The 21454-nt window shown below is 42.1% G+C and overlaps 3 protein-coding genes across 3 annotated transcripts in view; 2 read left to right on the forward strand and 1 right to left on the reverse strand.

Annotated features, from left to right (window-relative positions):
* The window catches only part of LOC309708833 (uncharacterized protein), an 18551-nt gene extending 15366 nt beyond the window's left edge, over window positions 1–3185 (forward strand). The window contains exon 2 of the mRNA XM_082537146.1: window positions 1248–3185. Coding sequence (XP_082393272.1) covers window positions 1261–2700 — 1440 coding nt within the window. The 5' untranslated portion in view covers window positions 1248–1260 and the 3' untranslated portion in view covers window positions 2701–3185. The remainder of the gene's footprint in view (window positions 1–1247) is intronic.
* Window positions 1–14785, reverse strand: part of glb1 (galactosidase, beta 1) — a 19153-nt gene extending 4368 nt beyond the window's left edge. The window contains exons 1-13 of the mRNA XM_082537140.1: window positions 14102–14785; window positions 11876–12045; window positions 11384–11534; window positions 9435–9495; window positions 9255–9349; window positions 8983–9163; window positions 8763–8821; window positions 8561–8682; window positions 7666–7706; window positions 7452–7564; window positions 7199–7273; window positions 5101–5190; window positions 4903–5016 (exon numbers count right to left, since the gene is read on the reverse strand). Of these exons, the coding sequence (XP_082393266.1) occupies window positions 4903–5016; window positions 5101–5190; window positions 7199–7273; window positions 7452–7564; window positions 7666–7706; window positions 8561–8682; window positions 8763–8821; window positions 8983–9163; window positions 9255–9349; window positions 9435–9495; window positions 11384–11534; window positions 11876–12045; window positions 14102–14158 (1329 nt within the window). The 5' untranslated portion in view covers window positions 14159–14785. The remainder of the gene's footprint in view (window positions 1–4902; window positions 5017–5100; window positions 5191–7198; window positions 7274–7451; window positions 7565–7665; window positions 7707–8560; window positions 8683–8762; window positions 8822–8982; window positions 9164–9254; window positions 9350–9434; window positions 9496–11383; window positions 11535–11875; window positions 12046–14101) is intronic.
* Window positions 14786–15561: 776 nt separating this feature from the next.
* ccdc86 (coiled-coil domain containing 86) lies at window positions 15562–18883 on the forward strand. Its single transcript, XM_082537165.1, has 4 exons — window positions 15562–18077; window positions 18269–18398; window positions 18499–18573; window positions 18706–18883. Exons 1-4 carry the CDS (start codon window positions 17548–17550, stop codon window positions 18853–18855), a joined length of 885 nt encoding a protein of 294 aa, XP_082393291.1. The 5' UTR covers window positions 15562–17547; the 3' UTR covers window positions 18856–18883.
* Window positions 18884–21454: the final 2571 nt, after the last annotated feature.

A 21454-nucleotide genomic window follows, 5' to 3' on the forward strand; every position in this document is an offset into this window, starting at 1 on the left:
CTACAACCACGATTACCGACACTAACAAGCTGATCTACAATACGGCAGCAGTGATCAGTGAGATGCTTGGCTACAAGTTGAACAGCCACAAGGGGCAGTACCCTCCATGGAGAAGGAGGCTAGAGGGCAAGATCAAAGTAGGAGGGAGGTTAGCCAACTAATGGAGTTGCAGAAAGGTGCGACACAGAAGGTGCATAAGAAATACAGCAAGCTGTCCATACCTGAGGCCTTGGAAACTGCCAAGCAAAGACTCACAGCCTTGGCCAGCCGCTTGAGGAGGTACACCAGAGAGATAGAAGGCAGGAGAATAAACCAGCTGTTCTCCACAGAACCAGCAAAGGTGTACTCTCAGTGGCAAGGGAACAATAATAATAATAATAAGAGAACAGCACCACCAAGGCTGGAGACGGAGCAATACTGGAAGAGCATATGGGAGAAGGACGCAACCCATAACGGCAATGCTCAGTGGCTAGTGGATCTGAGGGCAGACCACAGCGACCTCCCTGAACAGGGTCCAGTAACCATCACAGTGGCAGATATCCAAGAAAGGGTCTCCAGTATGAAGAGTTGGACAGCACCAGGGCCCGACATGGTTCACGCCTACTGGCTGAAGAAGCTGACTGCACTCCACGAGCGTCTGGCAGCACAAATGAACCAGCTGCTAGTTAACGGGAGACACCCGGAATGGCTAACCGAAGGTCGGACGGTCCTGATCCCCAAGGACCCCAAGAAGGGACCGGTCCCCTCCAACTACCGACCAATAACCTGCCTCAGTACTACATGGAAGCTCCTGTCAGGCATCATATCGGCTAAGATGAACAGGCACATGGGTCAATACATGAGCGGGACACAGAAAGGGATTGGCAAGAATACCAGAGGCGCAAAACACTAGCTACTGGTAGACAGAACAGTCAGCCGAGATGCAAGACCAGACTGACCAACCTGTGCACTGCCTGGATTGATTACAAGAAGACCTATGACTCAATGCACCACAGCTGGATACTGGAATGCTTAGGGTCCCATTGATCTTGTACAATTCTAAGAGCCTTTATCAGGAACTCAATGGGGATGTGGCGTACAACACTAGAGGCCAACTCCAAGCCCATAGTACAAGTCACCATCAAGTGCGGGATCTACCAAGGAGATGCTCTGTCCCCACTGCTGTTCTGCATAGGCCTGAACCCCCTCAGTGAGATCATTAACAAGACTGGCTACGGATACCGACTACGGAACGGAGCAGTTGTCAGCCACCTCCTGTACATGGATGACATCAAGCTGTACGCCAAGAGTGAACGAGACATCGATTCACTGATCCACACTACCAGGCTATACAGCAATGACATTGGAATGTCATTCGGACTGGAGAAGTGTAGTCGGATGGTAACAAAGAGAGGGAAGGTAGTCATAACTGAGGGGATTGAACTACCAGAAGGCAACATTGCAGACATAGAGGACAGTTACAAGTACCTGGGGATCCCGCAGGCGAATGGGAACCATGAAGAGGCCACTAGAAAAGCTGCAACCACCAAGTACCTGCAGAGGGTCAGGCAAGTCCTGAGGAGTCAGCTGAATGGTAAGAACAAGATCCGGGCCATCAACACGTACGCCCTGCCCGTGATCAGGTACCCTGCTGGGGTAATAGGCTGGCCAAAGGAGGAGATAGAAGCCACTGACATAAAGACAAGAAAGCTCCTTACCATGCATGGAGGGTTTCACCCCAAGTCCAGCACCCTGAGGCTGTACGCTAAGCGGAAGGAAGGGGGCCGGGGACTGGTGAGTGTCAGCACCACAGTCCAGGATGAGACAACGAACATCCAAGAATACATTGGGAAGATGGCCCCAACTGACCGAGTGCTCAGTGAATACCTCAGGCAGCAGAAACCCAAGAAAGAGGAGGGAGACAAGGAACCATCATGGAAGGACAGGCCCCTGCACGGTATGTACCACCGGCAGATAGAGGAGGTGGCTAATATCCAGAAATCCTACCAGTGGCTGGACAAAGCTGGACTGAAAGACAGCACAGAGGCACTAATCATGGCAGCACAAGAACAAGCTCTGAGCACAAGTTCCATAGAGGCTGGGGTCTATCACACCAGGCAAGACCCCAGGTGCAGGCTGTGTAAAGATGCCCCAGAGACAATCCAGCACATAACAGCAGGGTGCAAGATGCTAGCAGGCAAGGCATACATGGAACGCCATAACCAAGTGGCCGGCATAGTGTACAGGAACATCTGTGCCGAGTATAACCTGGAAGTCCCGAGGTCAAAATGGGAGATGCCCCCAAGGGTGGTGGAGAATGACCGAGCTAAGATCCTGTGGGACTTCCAGATACAGACGGACAAAATGGTGGTGGCTAACCAACCGGACATAGTGGTGGTAGACAAACAGAAGAAGACAGCCGTAGTGATCGATGTAGCGGTTCCAAATGACAGCAACATCAGGAAGAAGGAACACGAGAAGCTGGAGAAATACCAAGGGCTCAGAGAAGAGCTCGAGAGGATGTGGAGGGTGAAGGTAACGGTGGTCCCCGTGGTAATCGGAGCACTAGGTGCGGTGACTCCCAAGCTAGGCGAGTGGCTCCAGCAGATCCCGGGAATAACATCGGAGATCTCTGTCCAGAAGAGCGCAGTCCTGGGAACAGCTAAGATACTGCGCAGGACCCTCAAGCTCCCAGGCCTCTGGTGGAGGACCCGAGCTTGAAGGATAAACCGCCCGCAGGGGCGTGCTGGGTGCTTCAACTGTGAGAGACAGAATGTGAAAAAAAAAAAAATCCATGAATTCACATGGTAGGATTTGTAAAGAATTTATTCGTAAATCAGGGTGGAAAATAAGTATTTGGTCACCTCAAACATGGAAAATCTCTGGCTCTCACAGACCTGTAACGTCTTCTGTAAGACGCTTTTCTGTCCCCCACTCGTTACCTGTATGAATGGCACCTGTTTGAACTCATCATCTGTATAAAAGACACCTGTCCACAGCCTCAAACAGTCAGACTCCAAACTCCGCCATGGCCAAGACCAAAGAGCTTTCGAAGGACACCAGGAAAAGTATTGTAGACCTGCACCAGACTGGGAAGAGTAAATCTACAATAGGCAAGCAGCTTGGTGTGAAAAAATCAACTGTGGGAGCAATCATCAGAAAATGGAAGACATACAAGACCACTGATAATGTCCCTCGATCTGGGGCTCCACACAAGATCTCATCCCGTGGGGTCAAAATGATCATGAGAACGGTGAGCAAAGATCCCAGAACCACACGGGGGGACCTGGTGAATGACCTGCAGAGAGCTGGGACCAAAGTAACAAAGGTCACCATCAGTAACACACTACAACGGCAGGGAATCAAATCCCGCAGTGCCAGACGTGTTCCGCTGCTGAAGCCAGTGCATGTCCAGGCCCGTCTGAAGTTTGCCAGAGAGCACATGGATGATACAGCAGAGGATTGGGAGAATGTCATGTGGTCAGATGAAACCAAAGTAGAACTTTTTGGTATAAACTCAACTCGTCGTGTTTGGAGGAAGAAGAACACTGAGTTGCATCCCAAGAACACCATACCTACTGTGAAGCATGGGGGTGGAAACATCATGCTATGGGGCTGTTTTTCTGCCAAGGGGACAGGACGACTGATCCGTGTTAAGGACAGAATGAATGGAGCCATGTATCGTGAGATTTTGAGCCAAAACCTCCTTCCATCAGTGAGAACTTTGAAGATGAAACGAGGCTGGGTCTTCCAACATGACAATGATCCAAAACACACCGCCCGGGCAACAAAGGAGTGGCTCCGTAAGAAGCATTTGAAAGTCCTGGAGTGGCCTAGCCAGTCTCCAGACCTCAACCCCATAGAAAATCTGTGGCGGGAGTTGAAAGTCCGTGTTGCTCGGCGACAGCCCCAAAACATCACTGCTCTCGAGAAGATCTGCATGGAGGAATGGGCCAAAATACCAGCTACTGTGTGTGCAAACCTGGTAAAGACCTATAGTAAACGTTTGACCTCTGTTATTGCCAACAAAGGTTATGTTACAAAGTATTGAGTTGTATTTGTGTTATTGACCAAATACTTATTTTCCACCCTGATTTACGAATAAATTCTTTACAAATCCTACCATGTGGATTCATGGATTTTTTTTTCCACATTCTGTCTCTCACAGTTGAAGTGTACCTCTGGTGCAAATTACTGACCTCTGTCATCATTTTAGGTGGGGGAACTTGCACAATCGGTGGCTGACTAAATACTTTTTTGCCCCACTGTGTGTGTGTGTGTGTGTGTGTGTGTGTGTGTGTGTGTGTGTGTGTGTGTGTGTGTGTGTGTGTGTGTGTGTGTATATATATATATATATATATATATATATATATATAAATAAAGTTCAGTTAATAAACTGAACTAATAAAGACGAAATGACTTTATTAGTTCTACCTTAATTGTGGAATATCTCTTTTTTATTTATCCTGCTGTTGTTTGGCAGTAAAGTGTGCCGTCCTTGTCGTGTCATTGTATGCGGTTGTACTTTGTGCTTATTGCAGATCAGTTCTTTTCAGTGTTTCATTTCTGTTTTCATCTTTTGTAACATATCCAGCTGCATCTTTAATGATTTTATTATGATTTTTTTTCTTGTTTTATCCACAGCGGTTACTGCAAAAGAAATTATGGGTTTTGATGCAAAAGACATCGAAGTTTGTTAATGAATAAATAAGTGACTTACTAAACATGAACACAGGAGCCTAATCAAAAAAAACAAGACAACTTAATGAAAGCAAAAGTTGTGTAAGTTTAATGATGCATACGTTTGGCTTCCACCGAAATATTTAAGAACAACAGCTAGTCTAAACTTGAACTGACTGAGCGAACTGTGATAAAGTCTGGCTTCATATGAAGAAGAACCTCCACCTAACATCTGATACTCACCCCGTCCACTGACACGTATGCTCTGTCATGGACCCCATTCAGTGGAGATGACAGTGGAGTTGGTGTGGTGCAGTCCATGGGCAGGATGGTCCTATAGAGCATAAAACCAAAAGCCTAGAGGAGCATAAGAGACTCGTTAATGACAGTACAAAGTTATTATTGCTGATAAAACGGGAAAAACGGAACAATTACTGGTACCTGATTCAAGTCGATGAAAGTCTGAGGATGGATGCTTCTGACAGGGCCAGAGAGAGACAGTACGTCTAGGGCATCCGACACGGTCTGGAGCTGCAGGTGGCACAAGGTCAAACTTTAATCTTTAATTTTCATCAGTCCATAAGCTTCATTATCCATTTTTTAATAAAGCAATGTGAAAATCATTATTAAAGTGCTAAAAAAGTAGCTGTTTGTCAGAGATTTACAGTTAACAAACAGTCAGGTGAATAAACAACACTGAGACACTCGAGATAGTTAACGTGCTGCACGGGTGAATCTCAGACAGAGCGACACCACGAACTGCAGCATTCGTTTATTTTTATAGGTTACATCGTCAATATGAAAATATAATCACATTTCCTGTTACGCAGGTCCTGATGCTGTCTGTGTGTAAGCTGTGTGTGTGTGTGTGTGTGTGTGTCACAAAGTGTGTGTGCTAATAATGTCACAGGGTGAGCTTCCTGTTTCTGCAGAGTTGGTACATTGTGTCTGGTGAAATATGTGAACATAAGTATAACATAACATTTGAAGCATAATCCAATAAAACAGTAAAAACTAGGGCTGAACGATTATGGAAAATAATCTAATTGCGATTTTTTGCCCCAATATTGCGATTGCGATGCGATATGCGATTATTTTTTAAGGTCTTTGTCTTCTGTATTATTAAACAAAGACAAGCAATACATCATATAGTATGGCCAATACTATATTACATTAATTTTAAACTGTTCTTTCCTGGAAGACAGACCTCTGTTATGATGACATGAGGTGATGCATGAATTGATGACTGACATTTTTATTTAACTTCTTCAATCACAACAGTATATTTGAACATACACAATAGTTTATTTTTAGCTTACAAACATCTGAGCATAAAGTGCTGACAAGGAACCCTGGTGTAAACATTAAAATGAAAGTCAGTACAATGTGCAGATTGCAGAAATATACATAAAAAAAATCAGTGGCTTTACCACACTCAGTTTTTCGACATCTGTGAACTACTAGACAGTCATTCAATTAAAAAATAATATTAAATAAATAAAACTAATAAATAAAAAATACACACATCTTACTGATCTCTGCAGTCAGTAACATTACACATAAAGTGCAAACATAATAGCAATTGTATAAACACACACACAAACACGCCTTTAAAGTTTAAAGGCGTGAAATTGGACGGTCTAGTTCTGATTAGCGTCACCGCTGTCTCGGTGGAGTTTAATAAACTCGGCCGTCTGCTTCTTGCTATCTAAAATATAACCAGACACTGGTGTAAATTCTCGACTGTCTCATACTTCTGTTTAATAAGTTTTCTGTTTGACGTTTAGTCAGCTGTGTGAAAACCAAGGAGGAACCCACCCGGGGGATTAATAAAGTTTTATTTTATCTAATCTAATAACTTTAATCTCAGCCAAACCGATTTACTCACGAACAAACAAAACACTGAAAAAAGCCCAACAATAACATTTTTAGGTTGTCTAAGTGACTTATATATTACGTTTAACCCGAGCAGCGAAACTCCGCGGTGATCTGAAAATGATGTGCCGGGAGTTGTGCCGTTCTCGGCCGCATCAGTAACCCTCGAGCTCCCGGCTAGCTGTCGAGCTGGTGGGTAGCAGACGCCTCTGAAAACGTCGAAGCACTTTTGCAAATATGGGATATCTTGATAAACCGAGCAGATATTTGATGTTTACACAACTACTTTCTCGCCTGAAAATATGTTAAAAGTTTATTTTGTGACCCAGAAAGATTAGTATGAGTAATTTTAAAACTTAGTAGCGGCCGCCATTGCTGGAAACTGGAGTTTGGCTGGGCCGCGCTATGAATTCTGGGATATGGTAGTAATTTGGACAGCCTTCGGTGCGTCGCTGTGACGTAATCGGTCTACAAATGCGGCCTCAGGAGGATGCAGCCCATGAATTGTATAATATAATCGCAGTATAATCGCAGCCTTTGCGGTTAGAAAATTGCACTTGATCATGTCGCGATATTATCGCAAATGCGATATATCGTTCAGCCCTAGTAAAAACTCTATAACACTGTTTTAATGACTTTATTAAAGGTGATGAGTATCACCCACCTTCTTCATTGTTACGGCACCATACGCATACTTTGGAGTTGTTGGTGGTATCGGCCCTTCTGGTACCTTACTGTACTGTTGGAAAAATGCAAGTTTGTCAAAATGGCTTATACAAGAAAACCATACTCAAAAGAAACAATGAATTACTTATTGTAACTACAGTTAGCGTATGCTAATGAAATGCTGCCACAGTGTTTTATTACCTTCACAGATATTAGACACTGTAAAAGTAGAAGCTTACGCTTGTTCGTACCATTTTGATCACCTCTCGGATGGCAAAATATTTCTCTGTGAGGTCTCCGGCTTCTGTGAGCGGAGCATCGTAGTCATAGCTTGTAGGCTGTGCAGCGTATGGCATATTGGCCCCTGAGGGTATTAAGTGACAGTCAGACAAAAGGCAGTGTTTTGTCAGAAGTCATGTGAAACAATCATCATCTCAGCAGATCAGTTTGTCAAAGTGGACTCACCATTCCAGTATCCAAAGTTGGTTCCTCCTATGAACATGTACCTGTGTGAGGAGGAAGGAAGGTGAGTACCGGTATATAAGCTAAAATATGCACCTGCTGTATTTGCAAATGTAGAGCAATTAGCTAGTATCCAATTATTTTACATAGCAATGTGTATATTCTTACAATAATTTAGCCCATTTCAATCACTGTTTGCCATAGTTGCAAACTCAAGATGGAAATGTTCAAGTGTGGATTTAAGATCAGACTCATTATTAATCACACACTACACAGAGTAATAATGTTTTACAGATCTGCTTCTTTTCACCTGCTCCCTGTAGATGTCACCTAAGAAGCTCATATGCCTCTTTGTTACCGTTATTCACAACTGTGTTGTCAAAGGAGATGTCTTTTTTTTTTTATTGTAGAAGAAACATTTGGCTGAAACTTTTTGATCACACCACCCTGACACACTGTGGAAATGTAGAATGGTGTATAAACACAAGAGAATGAAAAAGGTAAATGAAGGAGAAATGCAAAGTGCATTATGGGATGGGGTGGTAGATCGGTACCAAAGATTTTTGTCACTTAAGCCTGTTGCAAGGTTGTTGCTAGGAACATCTAATTTAATGTTTGTGTGGCAGTTGTAAAATTAAAACGATACAATACCAGTGCATAAATCATTTTAGCATCTTGCTAAGTGGCTGCTAAGCAACATGATGCTGCCATAATGTCTGATAGATAAGAACCTTCTATCATTTACCTGTGCACCATGTTTGGCCAATCACTGTATTAGGTGGCAGTTGTAGCAGTGGATTGATCCCTGGAGGCATCACTTCACCAATACATTTCTAGCTTTAGATGATACAGCCCTTCACTGTCTCTAACAATCAGTCTCTGAGATCCATAAACTCACAAGTTGACATTTGCTCCCATGAGCAGCATCTCGCTGAGGACCTTAGCCACTCGAGTGGGCGACACAACCGAGTGATGTGATCCCCAGTGGTCCAGCCATCCAGTGTAAAATTCAGAGTTCACCTGTGAATTAAAAACAGCACCGTGAGCACCTAAAGAGAAAACGTACCATGCTGTGAGAACATTGTGAGGGCGACCCTTACCAAAGGCCCGTGAGGTTGAACTTGTCTCTGTGCTTTAAAGGCAGCAGTAACATTAGCACCTAGCAAAAGGAAGAGACAATAATAATCATGCATTTGTTTTTGCTACTTCCCTGTGAATGACTAATGAAATGTGACAAGGAGTCAGTGCAGAAAAAAAACAAGAAGTTTTCAGCTTAGAGTGTTCACCTCACTCTGCATTTTACCGTTGACAGATACCTACCCGGCCCAAAATCCACAGTGGCATAGAGGTCTTGTATTGAGCCACACTTGAGGTAGCCCAGCCCAGCCCCATCTGTAGTGAACAGCACCACCTCATCACCCAGGTAAGAGCGGAACAGCTTGGACAGGTGACGCATGTAGTTGTAGTCACAGGCAAAGTAACTGCCGTATTCATTCTCCACCTATCAAACAGGTATGTAATGATGATGTAAAACATAACAACAGCAGCTAAAGCAGGTACAAATCCAAACACCAGGAAAGTACTGGACTCACCTGAACAGTGATGATCGGACCACCATTCTGATAGAGATACGGCTTTATCATAGGCAGCAACTTCCCCATCCATTTATCCACTGCTGCGATGTAGTCTGGAATACACAAATGACTCTGTTGCGAATTGTGCTGTATATACAATTTCTACTGGTTACATTACCATTTGCTTTTGTTTCTCACCTGAATCTGTAGAGCGCAGTACGATGTCTTTCTTTTTGAGAAGCCAGGCAGGCAGACCACCCTGGTTGGCAGAAATACACAAAAATAGATAACGTGAAATAAAGTCCAGTGAAACTTAAACAGCAGAAATATAACTTGCAATTCATACTAATATTAAGAAATTTTTGCTAAATGCATGTTTAAAGCTTTGAGGCATGGCATAGCATAGAAACTCAGTTTCTATTCGTTGCTAAAAAAGACAATTACTATGGGGACCACAGAGTATGTATTGCAGTAGAGGTTAATTATGAGGCGTGATGGGTTTCTGGGAATGTTATGATGCTTTGCACCAAAGGTTGGGAAGCTTTGCAATTCGGTTCATCCAGAGGGAAATATAAAATTTTACAGCGGTGTTCCGGGTCCCGAGAGGATCAACTCAACACTTGAAATTTGTTACTTATCCTTTTATCCATCAATTATTCATCAACAGTTTCTGACCAAACATTTAAATAGAAAGAAAATCACTGCTATCTGATTCATAAATTTCTGCAGATTTCAGATGAAGATGATACTAAACTGCACAGTGCTTCTGTTATAACAGCATGACTTTGCAGCCTGGATGATGAACAGGCTTGACTGCCTTCCAGACTTCTCACCATCTAAAAGCATTTAGCTTTAGTAAACCAAAAATACTGCAAAGAAGACCCCCAGGGCTGTTGAGCAGCAAGATCTGATATGAAACAAGAGCAGGACAATAGTCCTCTCCCTAAAGTTGGTCACATCAGTTCCCACATGTTTAGAGACTGTAGTTAAAAGAACAAGGGATGCTACAGAGTGGTAAACATGGCCCATCCACAACCTTTTTGAGGCATATTGATAACCTTCAAATCCAAAATTACCTTTTTTGTGCTCAACTGTGAATAAAAACATCACCAAATCACTGCACTATCTGTTAGTTAGTTAAGTCTGACGTCACTAGCAGTGTCTGGACCTAAACTCCGCTGCAGGTCCATATATCAAACGATCACTATGGCATTACTGAGAGTTGAAAAACTGTCTAAAGTCTTTCATCTTTAATAAAATGATCAGCGTTCTGCTCTACCAGGTGTAACAATTGAGTTTAACATCCAGGCATCCATGAAAACGGAATTTATGACATTTAACGGAGTTAGAAGTTAGCAGGGAGTTAGCTCGCTAGCTTCTATCTAAATACAATATAGCATGTCCTGACTGCGGGGTTTTGGAAACAAATTAAAACGTACAGCTCTGTTATCACTTCCAACATAAATGAAGACAGAAAACTAAACAGCAGTGACGTTTGTAGGGTTACTGAAGTTGGGCTAGCTGGTATATAATGATGTGCTACGTGACCGCTAGCGACACAGCTATGTTAGCATAATATAAACAAGCTAACTTTTTTTCCACTCGATAAAAGTTAACGTGAGTGTTCACGGTGGTCAGGAACAAATGTAATCGCATGGCAGGATGCTGTAAAAGGACCAAACTTCAGCCAGGAGAACAACTGAGATAATCCATCCACAATACGAGGTTAGTCATTCATATACTGCTGCATGGGCTGGGCTGTAGTTACATCCTAAGGTTTTAAAAACTGAGCTTAAATAAATGATTAGTGGTAATAAAAGCCGAGGGAGGTCAACAGTGATCACTGACTGTTTTTTGAGATTAAATAGAAGAAAATACATAACATTAAACATGTTAACAACACAAAAGGCATATTAAACGCAGACTACTTTAGGCCCGGAAGTAGGATTCGTCACGTCATCACTTAACGACCGGATACACGGCGTCCCAGCTTTTTTGGAAACGACTGTGTAGATGACCAGGTAAGAAGCGGTTAAGGCTGATGGAGGGATTAGACTCTCCACATTATTAATAAAAGGCAAGTGCATGTTTTAAGTGTCCTGTAATAGTTTATTATAAAAACACAGTCAACAAACACTTTCACTCACCATGTCCCACTCTGCACATATGTACGGTCCTGGCCGGAGGATGACCAGCAAACCGATGTCCTGCGCCAGCTTAAGGAAATGCTCCAAATCTCTGTCTCCACTGAAGTTGTACAAGCCTGGAAGCGCTTCATGGTAGTTCCAGGGAATGTACCTGCAAAGTGACTGAAACGTCAGTGTCATCCAAACAAACAGGAAACCTGTCAGATGTGTTTGTGCTTTCATTAACATGAAGCTTTAAATCAAATCATACATCCTTAGTTCTATAACTATTTTGTCATGATTGCGCCATAAATTAATTTGGATTCACTAACATGTAATCTATTTACAGTTTAGTTTATAGAGCATCATAGTGCTAAGATTATGTGTTTGTTTGCATCAACAGAGCAAAACTGCCACAGTTATTAACTTATAAGCTGAGTTCATTCGCTTCAGTTTCCACATCAGTTCCACAGATATGTGAAGATTACAGAGAGTGAGAGGAAGTAAGCCTACGTCTGGATGGCGTTCAGGCCTGCCATGTACATCTTGAGCAGCCGATCTTTCCAGTAGACTCTGGGTATCCTGTTATAATGGATACTTCCTGATATGTATTGAAACTTCTCCCCATCTTTACGGAAGCAGTCATGCTGGTAGTCCACAGTGAATGAAGGAGATTCCCCGAGCTGCAGACAGATCACAACACAACAGATTCACATCTGAATCTTTTTTCCCCTTTTTTTTTTCATATTTGTCACACTTAGATGTTTCATATCATTTTACAATTAGACATGGATAACCCAGCCACATACAAAATATTCATTTTAAATGATCATTTAATTTCTTAAGGGAAAAAAGTCATCTAAACCTACCTGGCGCTGTGTGAAAAAAGCTATTGCTCCCTAAACATAATAACTGGTTGGGCCAATCTTAGCACTAACAGCTATAATCAAGCATTTGCGATACCTGGCAACATCACTGTGGAGGAATTCGGCCCGCTCTCCTTTACAAAATTGTTTTAAATCACACACATTGGAGGATTTTCGAGCATGAACAGCCTGTTTAGGGTTGTGCCAAAGACTCTCAGTCGGACTGAAGTCCAAACTTTGACTTAGCTCAACAAAAGAAACCTTCATTTCTTTTTGTTGAGCCATTCAGAATTACTGGTGTGTTTCAGATCACTGTTCTGCTATGTAACTCCGGTGAGCTCGAGCTTCAGATATTCTCCTTCAGAATTTGCTGGTTGAGAGCAGAATTCATGTTTCTGTCAATTACAGCAAGTTGTTCAGGGTCTGAAGCAGCAAATCAGCCCCAGAACATAACAATAACACCACCATGTTTGACTGCTGGTATTATGTTCTTTTTATGCAGACCTTCCAAAAAGTTCAGATTTTGTGTCATCAATCCACAGAATATTTCCCCCAAAGTCTCGGGGATCATCAACATGGTTTTTCAAATGTGTGCCTTTGTGTTCTATGTGTTGGTGGTTTTCTCCTTGAACTCTCCCATGGATGCCATTTTTGCCCAGTCTCTTTCTTATTTATGGGGCGATCGTGGCTCAAGAGTTGGGAGTTCGCCTTGCAATCGGAAGGTTGTCAGTTCGAGCCCCGGCTTGGACAGTCTTGGTTGTTGTGTCCTTGGGCAAGACACTTCACCCGTTGCTTACTGGTGGTGCTCAGTGGCGCCAGTGTTCGGCAGCCTCGCCTCTGTCAGTGCACCCCAGGGTGGCTGTGTAGCTTGCCATCACCAGTGCGTGAATGTGTGGATGATTGGATGTGTAAAGCACTTTGGGGTCCTTAGGGACTATTAAAGCGCTATACAAATACAGGCCATTTTATTTCTTATTCTTGAATCATGAACTTCACTGAGGAAAGTGAGACCTGCAGTTCATTTGAGCTTGTTCTGGGTTCTTCTGCGACCCCCTTCATGAGCTGCTGATGCGAGGCTGTACACTCCTGGGAAAGTTCACCACTGTTCCACGTTTTCTCCTTTTGTGAATAAAGGCTCTCACAGTGCTTCACTGGAGTTTATGTGTTTCTTTAGATTGTCCCATGATGTGTTACTTTTGGAGATTGTCAGACTGGTTCTGTTTAAGTGATTTCTTGAATCAGCAGGCCTGGCAGTAATCAGGCTTAAGTGTGGCTAATGAGTCTGTGTATATTCATAATTTGAGAACGAAGGACATTAACTTTTTCACATAGTGCCAGGTACATGTGGATAACTTTTGTTTGCTTGTTAAAAAATGAAATGATCAGTTAAAAACTACATTTTGTATTTACTCAGCTTATCTTTGTCTAACATTACAAATGTGTTTAATGATCTGAAACATGTACGTGTGACAAATATGCCAAAATATAAGCAAACCAGGAAGCGCTGTTTCTTAGCACTGTATATTGCAGTGGTCATAATTTAGCAAGTTCGTGTTTTTATGGCACAGGGCTGACATCTCAGGTGATCTCAGGATGTCTCAGTAAAAGATGTCTCATTAAGATCCTGTAGTTATCCCAACATGGTTTTAAATGTTTCAGCTCTGCTAGACATTCCAGTGTAACCTATCGACCATTCATCTTTATAGTCTAAAACTCTGACAAACAACAACCGATACATGAGCCTGACACTACTGATGTTAAAAACCTTTATGATCTCACATCACAGCACCCAATTTCATGTTCGTGTAATGAGGCTGCAGAGTATGCACCAGACAAGTTTAAAACTTTATCTTTAAAAGCGTAGTCTACTCACTGATCGTCCAAAGAGCATCAGCAGAAGCAGCACGCTGCCAGTTTTGAGCACCAACATGATTACGAGTCTTCTCAGGAGTCCTGCTGCTCTGTTTCAGGCTCGGAGCGCATCCAAAGTTACCAAAACATGCAGAATTTATCTGAACACGGTCGGCGACAGACCTTACGTCCCTGGATCTACTGCGCGTGAGTCGTTTCATTTGGGCTCGCGGAAGTGAAATCATGTGATATGCTGGTGGAGTGTGGACGCTTTTACATCAGCAGAGGGCAGTGTTGAGCTTTTTATTCAAAGGCTTTGAAATAATGACAGTCACTGTTTTGAACTATGGGATAGAAGCCTTTTTTTTAAACGTACAATCTGACAGTATAGAGTAAAAATACAATATACAGCAGAAGGAAATATGGGTAAGAGAACGACAATGTATTAAATCCGCAATATTTTTATGTCTGGAAATCATGAGAGAGGTGAGGAACAGATGGTCTGGACCTGTGCGGAGGAGGGACAATGAATATACTGGATGAAGGATGTTGAATAAGGAGCTGCCAGGCAGGAGGAAAAGAGGACGTCCTAGTTTTATTTATTTATTTTTATTATTATTTTTTAAAATATTATTATTATTGTGCCGTATGGTGGCGTATGGACGCTTTTAAGCCAGCAGGTGGCAGTGTTGGGCCTTTTATTTAAGGCACTGAAGACGTTTTTTTTTTTTTTTTTAAATATTCACAATGTAACATTTTACTTTAAAATGTGTGCCAAGTAAGCTGTTTCATTTGGACTGTGTGTGTGTGTGTGTGTGTGTGTGTGTGTGTGTGTGTGTGTGTGTGTGTGTGTCTTTTAGTTACCTGCATTTTTCTCTACTAAGTAAAACCCAAGCAGATGAACCTATGAGGGACACTGTGGGGTGGCCTACAGATACTTGGCCTTGTCCTCAGTGTGAGCAGGGACACTGTGTGAGAAAACTGTTTGGATGTGGTTTAACTAGAGATAAGAATGTGGAGATAAAGACTTTGTGCAAGTTTTTGAGAATTTTGTTAAAAAATAAAAACAGTGGAGGTTCACCTCTGACAGGTGAGATCCCACCCTGAAAAACTTTAGAACAAAGTCAGGCAGTACAGTCACGAGTTCTTGGCCCTAAAGTTTTTACACCAATTGGTCAGGCACAGTCTAATTCTACTTAAAGCTTCGATCTTATCGCAGTTAAAACAAAATATTGAATTCTTTATAAGCAATATAATTATACAGAAGGCTGATGAGCCTATGAGCGGTGGGATGGCCATGTGTGTGGAGGGAAAACAAGTTCAGGTTCCCCTGTGATGGGCAAGATTCCCCTACAAAACAACACCCATGAACACTTGAAAACACTTGGCCTGTTTTCTGCTGTGAGCAGTAACATGTGCAACAGTCTATCTTCTGGGACCTTGCAAAAAAAAAAAATAAATAAAAAGCTTTCAAATTTACAGCAGATAGAAGTGAGAGGGGGCAGAGCTGTGCTATTTAAGAAGGCTTTGGTACGCTTTGACGTGGATTGACTTTATTGATGCCCGGGGCTTGGAGTGGCAACTTCTAATATGCTTTTTTCAGGTGATGCATCCTTATGCTGAAAAATACTGACAGTTAGTGTACCAGAGACTTGGATCAAATACAATTATTAAATTAAATTACAATTACAACAGCAAATTAAATTACAACAAGCAAACCTGTCTCAGTGTTCCTGTCAGTACCTGGTTAATAATCGATTAACATGCCCTTTATGGTTGGATTAGACAGAAAGGAAGCTTTGGGAAGGTCTAAAAAGGTGAAAGGTCAAATCATGTCATAGTTTCCTGTCCTCCAGGTGCAGTTCTGTTGTCTAGCTCTATAAGTTGCATGCATGTTCTTTTCCAGGAGTCGGTGTGGTCGAGGGAAGACTCAAGCAGGCAAACCTGTTTCGCATTTCCACTTACTGACAGCACTTTCCTGTCCCAATTCCTCAGTCTCATCGGAGACTCCTCTGTTCTGGAAGGTTAACTGCAAGCCTTACCCTCCCAGTTCCTATGGAAATACTTGTCTGAATCCATGTTTTGGTAACACTTACCTGAGGGAAGTCCTGGTCCTTGGAAAACTGCTTGTGAACATTGTGTGCTGTTGCACATTCCTGAAACTGTTCACTGAAACCTGTTAAATGGTTCAGCTGTCTCCCGTCACTGTGGATCTTGGGTAACACCTAAACACTAACACACTTTGCCAGGATAGTGATGAAGTCACTCTGGCATTAAAGTCAGACTCTTCCATCAGGGTCTGAAGGGTGACTAAATGTAATCGCATCAATGAAGGAAGAGGATTTTTAGTTAAGAAAAAATGTTTTCACATCTCCCACAGTTAAGGCTCGGCTAAGGTTAAATGGCATGACTGAGGTCTCAGTTTTAATATCTGCTTCTAATAACTTCTGGTATTTATACCTGTCATAACTGCACTATGAAATATAAAAATACAACAAATCAAAAAAGGGGGTTGCAAGCTTTACTACTTGCATGGGTGTGATGTGATGAATCCAAACAAAGCCCTATTCCTTCTTTTTAAACTAAATTTGCTGCCCTTAAGGAAAAAAAAGTGTAAAATTGTTAGCTTATTTAACTTATTCAGTTGCATTTCTGAAAATTAAATCAGTAATAAGTTTGTAAATCGGGATCAGGTTGAGATCAGTGAAGCGCAAACTGATTCTGAGGGTTCAAATCTTTAAGGACCTCTACTGGTCTTTTTGGCCTCAACCCAAAAAGCTCAAAAAGGCCTCACAGCAGCTACTTACATTACTGAGGTTTACATGACATTTGATTTGAAATCCCCCTGTTTTAAATTTAGTAAAATATGAAACAAATTAAAGTTTACATATGAAGTCGACCTATGAGGTTCTTCAGCCTTCATCAAATACTTTGACCACTTTCCTCTTGTTTGTATTTTAGCGTCATTTCAGGATCTTTCTCTCTGTGTTCTGTGGTTCACTTCCAGCAACCTCGCCTTAATAAGACATGCAACCAAAGACACTGACTTCTCAAATTTGATTGTGGCTGTAAAGAAAGAAGACACCCAAAATCCAAGTGTGTTTAATTAGTGTATATGTGAACTGTGACAAGCTAAATTCACTCACTATCTAACTCTAGAGGTATCTCTGAGACTGACTCACTGATGGAGCTAACTAAGCTACACATTGATGGTGTCACATTTATATGAGCATTATTACAAAGAGCAAACACCACAGTTTTCATGATAAAAGCTAAAGCCAAACAATGGCGCTCCTTAGAGGAAGTTCAAATTTGTAGTTTGCCCTCCAGAACTGGAGGTGGCGGTAATGTGAAGCCATGTTGTTTATCGTCGACACCGGAAATAACGCGACGTACACAACGCTGGGAGAGCTCACACGTGGAAACAGAAGTACGGTTTAGTAATGAGCTGTTACTTTATTTAAAAATATGCCAAAAAGAGGAAAACCCGTGTCAGAAGAGAAAGCCGCCGATGAGGCGGAACCGGGAGCGGAGCAGGTCCAGGAACCACCGGCGGAGGGCAGACGGACCCGCAGCGGCCGCACGTTCCGGACTCCAGCACCGGTGCTCGGCTCTGAAGCCCCGGTGAGGACTCCCAGCCGGAGGAGCAGGAGGTCAGTCCTCCAGGAGCTACCGGTAGAGGTGGAGGAAACAAATACAGAGGAGAAACCTGTGAGTCCGGCCGAGGACAGGTCCAGCATGCCAGCGGAACCAGAGCCCTGTCCCGGGGCAGAGCAGCCGACACCGGAACCAGCTGAGCCACAGACAGTGACTCCAGCGGCGGATACAGAAAACAAATCCACAGTTAACGGCAGCGGAGACGCTCCTCTGTCCAGACCTGTTCCAGCAGAGCCGGTCCCGAAGAAGCCTCACCTAGCTCCCAGTGAGAAGCCCCGCCCGGCCATTCCTCTGGGAAAACCGAAATCTGGAAGAGTGTGGAAGGACCGGAGCAAGGCGAGGTGAGGACGATTATTATTATTATTATTATTATAAAGTACTGTATGTGAATGAAAAGTACGTACATGGCAGTTAATGAGGATGGTGATGAGAGTTCTTGGTAATAAGGTTTCGTTTATAATGAGATGTCTTGTACAGATCGCCCTAAAGTTTGTTGGTAAAACTTTAGTGTGAACCTTTTTTGTCTTCTAAGGTTTTCAGCTTTAGTGAGAGACAAACAATTGTGCTCCTCTTGGGAAAAGAAGATGGAGGCCAAGCGGGAGAAGGCACTGGTGAAGCAGTATTCTTTGCAGCTTAAGGATGAGAAAGCTCGGCAGAAGGAGGTAAGGAGGCAGGCTGTGTGAGTGATGCAGGTCTGCTTGACCATTGTGTTGTCAATGCTTTGCACCTCACTTGTTTTTGTGTTTTTGCCTGCTTTAATAGGAAAAGAGGAAAAGAAGAGAAGAAAACTTAAAACGTCGAGAAGAGAACGAACGCAAAGCTGAGATTGTTCAAGTGGTATGTCGACTTGTCTCCAGCTAAAAGAAATACTGGCATATTCTTCAGTCCCTCGTGTGTCAATGCTTTCTCGGTTTATTGTAATATTCCAATCAGCTCATATTTGACTTTTATGTCTCATTTGTTTCTCAGATCCGGAATACGTCAAAGATCAAGAGAATGAAGAAGAAACATCTCAGAAAGATTGAGAAGCGAGACACGCTGGCTCTGCTGCAGAAGTCACAGAAGCAGAGCGGCAAACCCACAAAGAAACAGAAGAACTCTGACCAAGATTTAACTTAAAGTCCAGAAATAAATGTGATAAAATTTATCTGTTCTGGATTTTGACTCATTCTTGTCTTCCACTCATTTATTTATTAAAACTTCACTGAGGCTGAGGGGGAGCACTGGTGGCTGACAGTATTTTTATATCACTACAAACTCATTTCAGTGCAACTATAATAATGCTGGTTTTATATTTGTGAAACTGTGTTTGATGATTAATGGGCTGTGAACTGATGGTTTATTCAGAACTTCAGAAATGGGAGTCTGAGATCATTTATGAGCAGATTGTCCTCCAAAAGTACATTTTTGAACTATAAAAGCATCGCGTTCTTAAGATTTAAAGTCTTGCTAGTACTGAGTTTGACCCCCTTTTTGCCTTCGGAGCTGTTTTAATTCATGGCGTAGATTCAACAAGCTGCTTGAAACATTTCGTCAGAGATTTTGGTCCATATCACTGTCATGTCCTGTGGGACGCAGCCATCTGAAGATAGGTGCACTGTAGTTTTTTTTTTTTTTTTTTTTTTAAAAGAGTCCAATTCAATCAAAAGATTTTTCTTTGTGTCTGGAGTTTTTGTTCTGGAGGAAGAAGATCTAACATGTTTTTCTCCAGACAGCCTAAGAAAAATAGAAGTTGTTTAAGTGCAGTTAAAAAATGATTATATGAATAAAGCAGAATCATCCTGCTGTAAGAGATTATGTCCACTGGATGAGTCTGTGGGACTTTTCTTCTAACCTTGGTCGTGACACGTTAACGTCACCAGTAAGTATGCATACACAAGACATGGCTTTAGCATGTTGAACACACGCCCTGCTTCTCTTCACCTGCGACCAACCCGATTCCTTTGTAATCTGTCAATAATCTCACAATCCTGGAGATGCACGCATGAACAAAGCAGTTTGTTAAACTTAGGTGACTGCTGTGAAAGGAATGGCCATCCTTCAAAGGTGTCTCTTTCATGTCATTCCTCATGTCTGCCATTCACAGTATAAAAGACGGGAAGAACTCACAGCTTGAGGCGAAGTTGCTCATCTGAGGTGCAAGAAGACTCGGCACTGAGACAAGTTCGCAACTGAGCTGAGAGAAATTAAAATACAGGAGTGTTGTAAGTAACACACTTTTAATAGGTTGTTCAGCTTTCTCTTTTAGACCGTTTGCTTGTTAGACAGTAATGTTTAAAGTCAAAATATTACAATTTTCCTTTTGGTTTTCAGGCATTACAGAGATCAAAAATGCTTCTGACCATTCTGATACAGATCCTGATCATCGGCGAGTAAAACACAGTTTCTCATTTATTCTCTTTCTGTCTCATACGGATGTTTTACTCATCAATCAGCAGCATCAGCAAATGCCCAGACAAATTCCACTGTAAATTCAACCGCTCCCACCTTTGCCACTGCCACGACTGCAACAAACATGACAAGCACAATCAGCACCGCTACTGCGAACAACACTGCAACAACATCTAACAGTACTTCAAGCAACGCCGCGGTGGCCTCTCCCACTGGGATCATGTTCATGAGCAGTCTGGCTGTGTGCTACTTCACTGTCTCACTCTTTAAGCGCCTCCTTCCTGTTTAGCTTCTTCTTGTGTTGCCTTCATCTGATCTTTGTTATTCACAGAGAGGCATTGCACACAGTGTATCCTTAAATATCAAACAGTGTAATCATGACATGAAGCACTTCTGTTGACAGGTTTTAAGATCTAGGTGATGCAAAGTGGTCACGTTTTAATAAAAGTGATCAAACCGAAAGTTTGTTGTTCTTTTCTCTTCCTTACTTTAAATATATGTTGAAATGACCTTTTTGATCACTTTGACTCAGATGGAGTTATAACACTGTAATAAAAAATCTTATTATTTCCTGAAATAATTCTGAAAATCGATTTTTATGTAATTGACATAAAGTAAGGAAGTCTACCTTCGATTATCTGAATTCAAGAAGAAAATAAATCAGATCATGGAGTCTTTTGAAGCAGATTTTAAAAACAGGATAGACAGTGGAAGACCGATCAATAGTGTGATCCCAACAAAACCGGGACATGAGGTAAAGTGGGCCATCTTATCGCTTTAAAATTCAACCGAGAGTAATTGCAAACCATTTCAAACTGTTGCCAAAGCAACACTGGATGTTCAGCATTTAATTGATTTTGGTCTGAGGTGGCTGAGAGGACCAGGCCTAGTCCTCGATTTCACATGAGTGGGCTGATGTATCTATGCTAACTTGTCAGTTTTAGGGTTGATAATTAAAAAAGACAAACAAACATCTATCTATCAAGTAATACATCATAATCTATGTCAGGACAGCCCCTTGTTAAATAAAATACTGATATTATACTGATAAACTGCATTTTACGAAAAAGCATTTTTAGACACTGGACCAGTTTCCCATCATGGGTCAGATCAAATGAGTCGTCTATTGGAGTTTTCACAGATATTCTGATGGTTTCTCTTCTTAAAAACAATATAAAATATTTGCTAGCACTTTATAATAATGTCACACTATTAAGTATTAAATAAGGCATTAGCAAGTGCTTAGTTCATCTTTTACAGAGCATTACTCCTCCTTAGTGTGTCATTTATAAATATATAATCATAATGATGTATCTGTATTTATAAA

The sequence above is a fragment of the Aulonocara stuartgranti genome (genome assembly GCF_965226115.1).
Source record: "Aulonocara stuartgranti genome assembly, chromosome: 6".
Classification (NCBI taxonomy): domain Eukaryota; kingdom Metazoa; phylum Chordata; class Actinopteri; order Cichliformes; family Cichlidae; genus Aulonocara; species Aulonocara stuartgranti.